Source organism: Acartia tonsa, chromosome 8 (genome assembly GCF_053477335.1).
Source record: "Acartia tonsa isolate MP-2025a chromosome 8, ASM5347733v1, whole genome shotgun sequence".
NCBI lineage: Eukaryota > Metazoa > Arthropoda > Copepoda > Calanoida > Acartiidae > Acartia > Acartia tonsa.
Genome location: NC_137267.1, coordinates 52,372,622 through 52,382,770, shown reverse-complemented (window position 1 = coordinate 52,382,770; position 10,149 = coordinate 52,372,622). Strand labels below are relative to the sequence as shown.

Sequence of the window (10,149 nt, the reverse complement as noted above, 5' to 3'; positions counted from 1 at the left end):
CCAATCCCCATTTTTTTCAAAAGAAGAAGAGGGCTGGTTTTCAATTTGTGGGTCATTATCTACAGGGATCTAGGGATGGAAAAATGCATCAAGTATTCACTATTTTTGGGTCTCAAACATTGGGGACTTGTTAAAGGTGTTTATGAAAGATTTTTGATTAACTTTGGGGACCAAATATACCTGCATATTTCATCATCTGATTGAGACTCTAGTTCATTGAAAACTCCTTCAGTCTTGCCGCCAATAACAGAATACGTGGTTACCAACAGGATTTTACATCTTTTCTAAATAGATGTATTTATGTAAATAAAATTGCCATCAATAGCTGAATCTGATGTTTTCAACTCGATTTTAGATCTTTTTCAAAATAGGTTACGTTGTTATTGTTGATTATGGACTGAATAAAAATTTAGGGGAAAAAAATCTAGTTTTATTTCCAGTATGGCTTTGAAAATGATAAATATCTGCTAGACTAGAACACATTATTAACCAATCTTTAACTATTAATTATAGCATCATATTACATTTTTCCATAAAATAAAAATCATAGAATTAATACCAAAATTTATGACATTACGAACATGAGGTAAGATGATGTTTTTACCTTAATGGTTTCTAGTGCATAATGAAACAATTTTAGTTCGCTCTCCATTCTTTCTTGTCCAAAATCTTTTAGTTTTTTGTTGAACTTTTGCTCAAAATGATTGTACATCATTTTTTCAGAATAAAGGTAATCCTCTAATTTTTATTCTACAAAAATATAAAGTTGTAAATGAAACCCTAATTTCCTGGGATCTAAAGAGATAATACAATGACCAATAAATTGATGTTCATCTCCAATCATGATACACGATATTACACCTTCTGTAGATTGTAATTAATGGTAGAAATGTTTGGACTCCAACTAAAAGATTCCAAACAGCCTAATGTCCCCTCCCTCCCTTCTTAATCCTATGTTAATCAATATTCTCATTAAAATATCATTTTAGTAGAAATACCTAGAATTTGTTTTGATTCTTCAGTAAGTTTAGATTTTCTATCTTCATGTCTTGAATTAAGTTTGATGTATACAATATCACTGAAAAAATATTAGTTAAGTAAATCTTGATAAATAAAATAGTGTTTTTCCTCAAAGTACCTTATTGAGAAAAGAAAATAAGCCAGGTTAGGTTAGGTTAAATTGGGTATCAGCTTAGTTCCTTCTGCAGGGTTAGATATAGGAAAAAAAAACTACTCCCACCTTATATTTTCTTTATTTACAAAAGGGGGGGGGGGGATCTGTCAGTGCACAAAAGGCTTTAATTTAAGATTAATATGTGAAATACAAAGGAAAACAATTGTAATTTACCTCATGTTTAGACATAAAGCTTCTTTCATTAATATCAAGGACTCATCAAACCTGAAAGAAAATTCATTTAGATTCTGAAAATTTATTAGAGTAGCCTAGGAGTTCCTTAGCCATGCACATACTTCTTTGTTTCAATGTAAGGTTGAGGAAACCTAGCTCCTGTTTCTAGCCTCTGCGGGAGGATCTAACCCTTCAGGGCCAATTACCTAAAGCTGCGGGGCAATCACCTAAACCAATATAACCTAACCTAACCTAAAACTACCTATCAAAAGCCATTTTGAAAATATGACGAAGCACCCCGTAGGGGGCGTTCCCACAAAAGGGACTATAGCCCAAAATTTTATAAGATTTGGCCCTTAGATATACGGACAGAAAAAAATTAATTTAACCTTTCTGCTAACATAACAAGCTGAAAATGTTTATCAATTTCGTCTATCTTCTGTTGAACAGCAGATATGTCAGTAATTTGATGCTTCTCAAGACCCAGATCATGCAACATGACACCTCGGAACCATTCCTGCAATTTTGTAATCAATTTATTGTTAAATGTTAAATTGAAATAAATAAATAACTGTCCCTTTAGATATCTATCCGATATGTCAGCCCAGTAAGATCAATTCCCTGATATAAATCTCATTTGTCTGTCTAAAAAACACAAAAAAATACAAGGTATCTTTAGACATATGTAGGTCGCATGTATATTATGTTTAGTGCGCATACACTATGCGTATTCCATTCATTCCGTAAAAGAAAGCTTATTTGCCACATATTTGAAAATCTGTTTTAATTGATTAAAATTTCCAGTATAGCTTTGAAACTGATTGAATAGAACCAGTTCTCACCCATTTTCTATGAATAATCAATTAAAAATCATAATATTGGTACCAGTTTTGTTAGCCTGGGTCTTCTAAATAATTTGAATATCTTTTTATTATGTTACCTGTAAATATTTGCCTTCCTTAATAGCCTGAACAAGTTGTGTCAGTGAGATGTGGGGTAAGTTCACCCCAACAACAAAACTTCCTAAATATTGTTGATAGTAGTCCCAGAATGATTGAAATTGGTCCAAAGGATTTCTGATCATGGTGAGATAGAAGGCTCCCGGGCCCAAGGTCTTCTCCATTTCAGCCTAGGATACAAGGATGATATTAATCCTTTCAATAAAGATATGCTTAACATAAATAGTGGTTGGATTCTCTGAAAGTGCCAAGTTGGATAAGGAAAAACAACTCTCTTATTTGAAAAAAGTTTCAAAATAGACAGGAGGGGGGGAGGTAGTTTTCCTTGTTTTTGTCTTTCAATAGAGGTCAGGTTTAGGTTTAAGGTTTTAGGTTGTGAACACTGAACAGGCTAGTGCAAAGACATATGGCTTCCCTGAAGGGCATAGAAATAAAGAAAAAAAAAATTAACCCCCTATATTTTAAATTAATTTTGATTATTTTAATGCTAAGATTTACAAGGTCCTACAAAAGTGGTTTTATAAAATATCTTTCTAGATTGGCTTAAACAATGGTTTAAATCTTAAAAAGTTTTTTTTTTAATATCCGCTGAAAGCCGTTTATAAAGTGATGCAATAATTAACTATTACCTGATCCCATCTACCATGTGAAGCAAAGACTTGATAAGCAGCCTCTAAAGAACTTCCAAATAAAGATTTCCTAAATCAAAATACAATTTTGAATGAACATCCTCCAGACAAAAGTTTTGCAACTAAAGGGTTGGTTGAGTGAAATGTCCTAACAATAGATTCATTTATATAACAATAATGTGTATTTAACAACCTAAGCCTCTTAACTTTATATTTTGTAAAAGCCTAAAGGCCATTAGAGGTTCTTCCGAGAATTGGGGATGGGTTCCTAGGGGCATATTCTATTTGAAGGATAGCCTCCCCCCCCCCCTTAATGAATCTTCACTGCCAAGGAGAACTATGTCAGTTCAAAAAAAGGGCATAATCCTTCACTAAACACACAGATATACTTCCTGTAACTTTTATAAAAGGATTTAATTTGATACCCGTGAGTGTTCAAATCAAATAGCCCAACTTTTTTTTTAGGATTTTGACTATGTTCCTTACGCAAAATCTATTTTACAAAATCTATAGACAACAATACCTGTTATATTTATCAAACTCATGTTCCAAGTTAGGCAGCGCTACTGTTAGATTATTATACAGGGCATATCTCATTATTATGTTCTGGACTGTGGAGCTTCCTGTCTAGATAGATAGATAGATAGATAGATAGTTAGGCAGCGCTACTGTTAGATTATTATACAGGGCATATCTCATTATTATGTTCTGGACTGTGGAGCTTCCTGTCTAGATAGATAGATAGATTATTATACAGGGCGTATCTCAGTATTATGTTCTGGACTGTGGAGCTTCCTGTCTAGATAGATAGATAGATAGATAGATAGATAGATAGATAGTTAGGCAGGGCCATTGTTAGATTATTATACAGGGCATATCTCAGTATTATGTTCTGGACTGTGGAGCTTCCTGTCTAAATAGATAGATAGATAGTTAGGCAGAGCCACTGTTAGATTATTATACAGGGCATATCTCATTATTATGTTCTGGACTGTGGAGCTTCCTGTCTAGATAGATAGATAGATAGATAGATAGATGGATGAATGGATGGATGGATGGATGGATGGATGGATGGATGGATGGATGGATGGATGGATGGATGGATGGATGAATGGATGGATGGATGGAAGGATGGATTGATGGATGAATGGATGGATAAAAATATAAAAAAAAATAATACTTTTTTTGGAAGAGTGATACAAAATTAAAAGCGAAACATCTCTATAATCAATTTTGGATATATATAAATAGAATTGTCATTCAGACTTCTAAATATCAAATGAGTTGCTACTCCATATTTATTAATTGTCGTTTGTCTTATCATCTTTTTTGATCAGCTTTGCTTTTATAGATGTTGACATCCTTTTTTCGTATAAGATCTCGTGTACCTTGTGAATTTTTAGATATGCTATCTTTTTAGCTTTGCTACAATATTTAATTTGATGAACTTTTCTTATTTCTAGAGTTTTCAACGTCTTTTCCTCTGATAATATCCTAAATTAAACAAGAACTACTCAGGGAGGGAGAGGACATTGGACTGTTTGTTACACTGGTCCCCAAAATTTTATAATAACTTTTTTATTTGTTTGCTTAACAACTTTTGGGGACTTTAAGTCTAAACAAAATTGTATGAAAATTTGTTGTGAAATTGCTTAAATACAGGTTGCTGTTAAAATTTAACTTATATTTTGAATACTTGATTAAATAGTGAGATTATAATACCCTGTAGTCTTAGGAATCATCATTCTAAAAATCAAATGAATACAATGATCTAAAGTTTTTAATAAGATTAGTTGTCATGAAAACTGATGTCTTTTTTAAGTAAAACAAGGATGACAACATCCATAAAAGCGAAGCACTGAAACGGTAGGACAAACGGACATTAACACTTGCATAGTGTCTAAACTGAATTATCAGAATATAAAAGTATAAGAGTCGAAGCAAAATTGTAAGTAAATTTGTTGAAAAACTTCTTGATACAGGATAATGTTTATTGAGTTTATGGACATACTTACATTTTTAGGATTTGATTATAGAGTTGCTTCGCTTAAAATATTGTTCTTTGTTGTCCCAGGAATCAATATACCAAAAATCAGATCAAACGGATAATTAGATCACATAAAAATTTGATGTTAAAAAATTAGAAAAATCAACATGTTTAAAATGGACGTACGGACATTCTGGTAATGATTATAGAGTTGCTACTCTTTCTAAATCGTACCTAACTACTACAGGAATCATCATGCAAAGTTTGAAATCGATAGGACAATTCTAACATGCCTAAATTAACGAATAAAAGCTATCTTTCTCGGACGGACGTACGGACGGACGGACGTACGGACGGACGGACGGACCGACCCTAATTATAGAAAAGCTTCGCTTTTAAAAAAGATTACTTTCCTTTAATTTACAGACAGACATACAAGCCCCATAGAAGGCAAATAAATTATTTTCCAAACTGACTAATATCCGCAGGGTTAGAACCGGTTCTCATCCATACTGGAAAATCATGTATAGCATCGTATTACAGACAATTGAATAACTATACTTACATGAAAAAGTATACCGTGAACAGAATTACAATTAGTAGGCTATATAACAATTTTAATAACATTCTTATTCTCATTTTTTCTGGAAATAAGTTTTTAATATTTCTAAATTATAGGCCCATCACTTTAAGGAGGGTAAGGGGGTGGGGGGTGGTTGAAATTTTTTTTTTGGGGGGGATAAATTTTCTCACCGGAGGAAGAAGGTCCTCAACCACATAAATAGTTTAAAACCTTCTCTAGACCTATATAAGCTGTATCACTGTAACGGAGAACCATATTGGTTCAGTGGTTAGCGAGATCTTTCACTACAGACACACAAACTTACATCCTGTTACTTTTATATAATGATAAATCGAAAGTCTATGAATTACTGAACAATTTTTTTTCTAAAACTAATTATTTTCAGGGAGGGAGGGGACATTGGACTGTTTATTATACTAGTCTCTAAAGTTTTATAAAGAGGTTTTCTTATTTGTTGGCCTAGAAACATTGAGGACTTTTAATGAATTATGATTGGTTGGTTCATTAAGTTGAGTGTCCAAACTTTTTAACCTCTAATATTAGTTTACAGAAGGGGTAACTTTATGTATCATCATTAGGGATTAACATCAATTTATCGGCCATTGTCTTATCCCTTTAAATCCCTGAATTATGTTTCACATATGAATAACTTTGTTTTTGAAATTGTACCCAGGGAGGAAGGGACATTGGCTTGTAAATTATCATAGTACCCAAAGTTTTAGATAAATGTTTTAGCATTAGTAAGCTTTAAACTTTGGGCACTTCTTATCAAATCTTAATTGGGTGGTTCAAACGTTTCAACCAATAATTTTTATCTACATGAAATGTAATTTTGTTGGTCATTACTTGGGATGTACATAAATATCATGTCCATTGTCTTATCCCTTTAGATCCCTGTATTTCACTGTAAAAATGTTGATTGTTGACAAATCATCTATAACAAGTCATTGGCACCGAAAAAATATGAAATTAAAAAGCGTAAAAATCATAAATCTACTGGGAAAAGACAATGACCGATAAATTGATGTACCTCCGTAATGATTACACACAAAATAATCTCTTCTGAAGATTACAATTAGTGGTTGAAACGTTTGGACACTCAACTTAATGTACACACCAATCAGAAATCAGAAACACATAAACACACATACAAACAGACATCATGTTACTTTATTATAAGGATTACATTAGAAATTTGGACATGGTAATATTCTAAGTTCTTTGCTTACATTTCTGAGAATTATTCGTTAATACAAAAGCTTAAAATATTTGAATACTTGCTGTTACGCCTCTAGAGGCCTTTAGGTGCCCTGTGGTGTGATTCTTTAAATTTTAGTTTTGAAAAGAGAATGTTTCGGCACCCTTGTAGGAATTGAAAACCAGTAAGTCCTACAGTGCAGTGGCGCCGCCTAGCTGGATTTTAGACATATTGTTTGTTGTTGAATATTTTGGTGATTTCTTGATGGGTGTTGATACCCTTACCCATAATAGCTATAAACCTTTCCTGAATCTGTGAGAAGCTACACTGCAAAGAATAATCATATTGGTTCAGCTGTTATCGAGACCCTTCAGTACAGACAGACAGACATAATGAGATCCTATTACTTATAGCTCCGTCATTAAGTAATGGTGTCATCCTTGTTCATCAAGGAACTTTTCTTTTATTTTGCACCAGGGAGGGAGGGGACATTGGACTGTTAATAACACTAGAACCCAAAGTTTTATTATCACGTTTTCCTATTCGTTACCTCAAAAACTTTAGGAACTTTTAATAAATTTTGATTGGTTAGTTTAAAATGATGGTGTCCTACAGAGGGGTTAAATTTATTTATTATCATTGGGGATGTATATCTATTTCTCCTCCATTGTCTTATCCCCTAAGATCCCTGATAAAACTTTGTCTGAAGCCAGAAACTTTGTCCAGCATAAAGATTTATAATATACTGGGGGATCTTAAGGGATAAGACAATTGACAATTAATGAATGTACGTACCCACTGATGATAAACAAATTTACCCCTTCCGGAGATTAAAGTTATTTGTTGAAAAGTAGAACCTTAGATAATGTAATTGATATACCTTGTAAAATCTTTGTAATTGGAAGGAAAACTTTTTATAATTTCATCATTAATTATTATAAATTGATACATATTTTAATTTTAGGTAAGCTTTCTACTGGTAAAAATAAGGTAAGGAATATCTGAGGGAGAGAGAGAGTTAGAGAGAGAAAGAGTGTGAGAGAGAGAGAGTGTGAGAGAGAGAGAGAGTGTGAGAGAGAGAGAGTGTGAGAGAGAGAGAGAGAGAGAGAGAGAGAGAGAAAGAAAGAGAGAGAGAGATAGATAGATAGATAGATAGATAGATAGAAGATAGATAGATAGATAGATAGATAGATAGATAGATAGATAGATAGATAGATAGATAGATAGATAGATAGATAGATAGATAGATAGATAGATAGATAGATAGATAGATAGATAGATAGATAGATAGATAGATAGATAGATAGATATATAGATAGATAGATAGATAGATAGATAGATATATAGATAGACAGACAGACAGACAGACAGACAGACAGACAGACAGACAGACAGACAGACAGACAGACAGACAGACAGACAGACAGATAGATAGATAGATAGATAGATAGATAGATAGATAGATAGATAGATAGATAGATAGATAGATAGATAGATAGATAGATAGATAGATAGATAGATAGATAGATAGATAGATAGATAGATAGATAGATAGATAGATAGATAGATAGATAGATAGATAGATATATAGATAGACAGACAGACAGACAGACAGACAGACAGACAGACAGACAGACAGACAGACAGACAGACAGATAGATAGATAGATAGATAGATAGATAGATAGATAGATAGATAGATAGATAGATAGATAGATAGATAGATAGATAGATAGATAGATAGATAGATAGATAGATAGATAGATATATAGATAGACAGACAGACAGACAGACAGACAGACAGACAGACAGACAGACAGACAGACAGATAGATAGATAGATAGATAGATAGATAGATAGATAGATAGATAGATAGATAGATAGATAGATAGATAGATAGATAGATAGATAGATAGATAGATAGATAGATAGATAGATAGATAGATAGATAGATAGATAGATAGATAGATAGATAGATAGATAGACAGAGAGAGAGAGAAAAAAAAATTCGGAGAAAATGTTAAAATTGTAACAAATTTGTTATTTGTATTGAAAATATTCCAACAATTCTAATTTCATTTGAGAATAGTGTTCAGAATATTTGTGGTGTAAATACGAAAAAGCAAAAAATAACAAAAATATGTATGTCTGTGTGTGTTTGTGTTTGTGTGTATATTAAGGATCAAGAGATGGAGGGAGGGGGGACAATGGGCTCTTAATTAGACTAGTCCCCAAAGTACTTTAAGACATGTTTCTTATTCGATGGCTCAACAACATTTGGGACTTTTAAAATTTTAATTAGTTGGTTCATTAAGTTGATTTTCAATAGTTTTAGTACGTATTTTTGTGTATCAACATTGGGGATGTACATAAATTTATCGGCCATTGTCTTATCCCTTTATACAACAGCATTAGTTTTTTGAACCAACCAATCAAAAGTTACTAAAAAGTACCCAAAGTTTTTGAGCCAACAAATAAGATAACGTGGTTATAAAACTTTGGGTACCTGTGTAATTTCTAAGCTGTTTTTAAAATTTACCTTTCCATGCAACATATTTGTAAATAATGCATATCAAAATCTGGCAAAAATCCATCCTATTACACCGGCCCTTTTTAAAAGCGAAGCTTTTCTACGGTCAGTACGTTCGTCTGGATAGCTCTTACAGTAAATTAAGGCATGTTAGAATTGTCCTATTTATTTGACCTGATGATTCCTGAAACAGTTAGGTACAATAAAGAAAGTGTAGCATATCTATAATTTTTACAAGAAATACTTTTTGTCAATTTTAAATATGATGTTTTTTAGCTTTATTAAAAAGCAATATTTTATATCTAATCCAATTGCTTTTTTTAATATTGATTCCTGGGGCCACTAGGTATAATGTTAAAAGCTAGCGTTTTCCTCAAAATTGTTGAAAATATACGAAAATCTAAAATTTCTGAGTTTACCTTACGTTAGATGAGTGCAAGCCTATTCTATAAAGTAGTGAGCCTTTTTTGGTCTGTAGCAAAGGATCTCGCTAACCGTAGAACCGATATGGTTCTTCTTTATAGTGAATCTTCTTAGATGTCCTGAGATGGTTTTGGACTGTTTTATTTTTTTTTATGAATAAATCTGGTTATGGTTTTATGCTATTTTTCTGCCTATTCATATCTCATTAAATATAGAGCCCCTAGACGCTAGGGGCACGGACGCTGGTGGGTTTAAAAAGTATGCCTTTATAGATATATGTACATTAAAAGATAAATTGAAAAAGATTTAAAATCAAACATATTTTAATAAATGAGTATATCTAAATAGATAGATTGATAGAATGACAAATATTTAAGTTTAATCTTTGAATTCCTGTGACATCATTCTGTCTTGAAATTTTCGAAACATATTGATTTAGAAATTATGCCTAAATTCTCAATAGGATACTACTTTAGGATTTTATTTTTGGGGG

General features: G+C 32.3%; 1 protein-coding gene across 1 annotated transcript; it reads right to left on the bottom strand.

The window, feature by feature from the left end:
* Positions 1-565: 565 nt before the first annotated feature.
* LOC145326678 (galactose-3-O-sulfotransferase 3-like) lies at positions 566-3,559 on the bottom strand. Its single transcript, XM_080170044.1, has 7 exons — positions 3,460-3,559; positions 2,937-3,006; positions 2,289-2,477; positions 1,738-1,865; positions 1,349-1,399; positions 999-1,078; positions 566-738 (listed from the first exon to the last, which is right to left on the bottom strand). Exons 1-7 carry the CDS (start codon positions 3,531-3,533, stop codon positions 566-568), a joined length of 765 nt encoding a protein of 254 aa, XP_080026170.1. The 5' UTR covers positions 3,534-3,559.
* Positions 3,560-10,149: the final 6,590 nt, after the last annotated feature.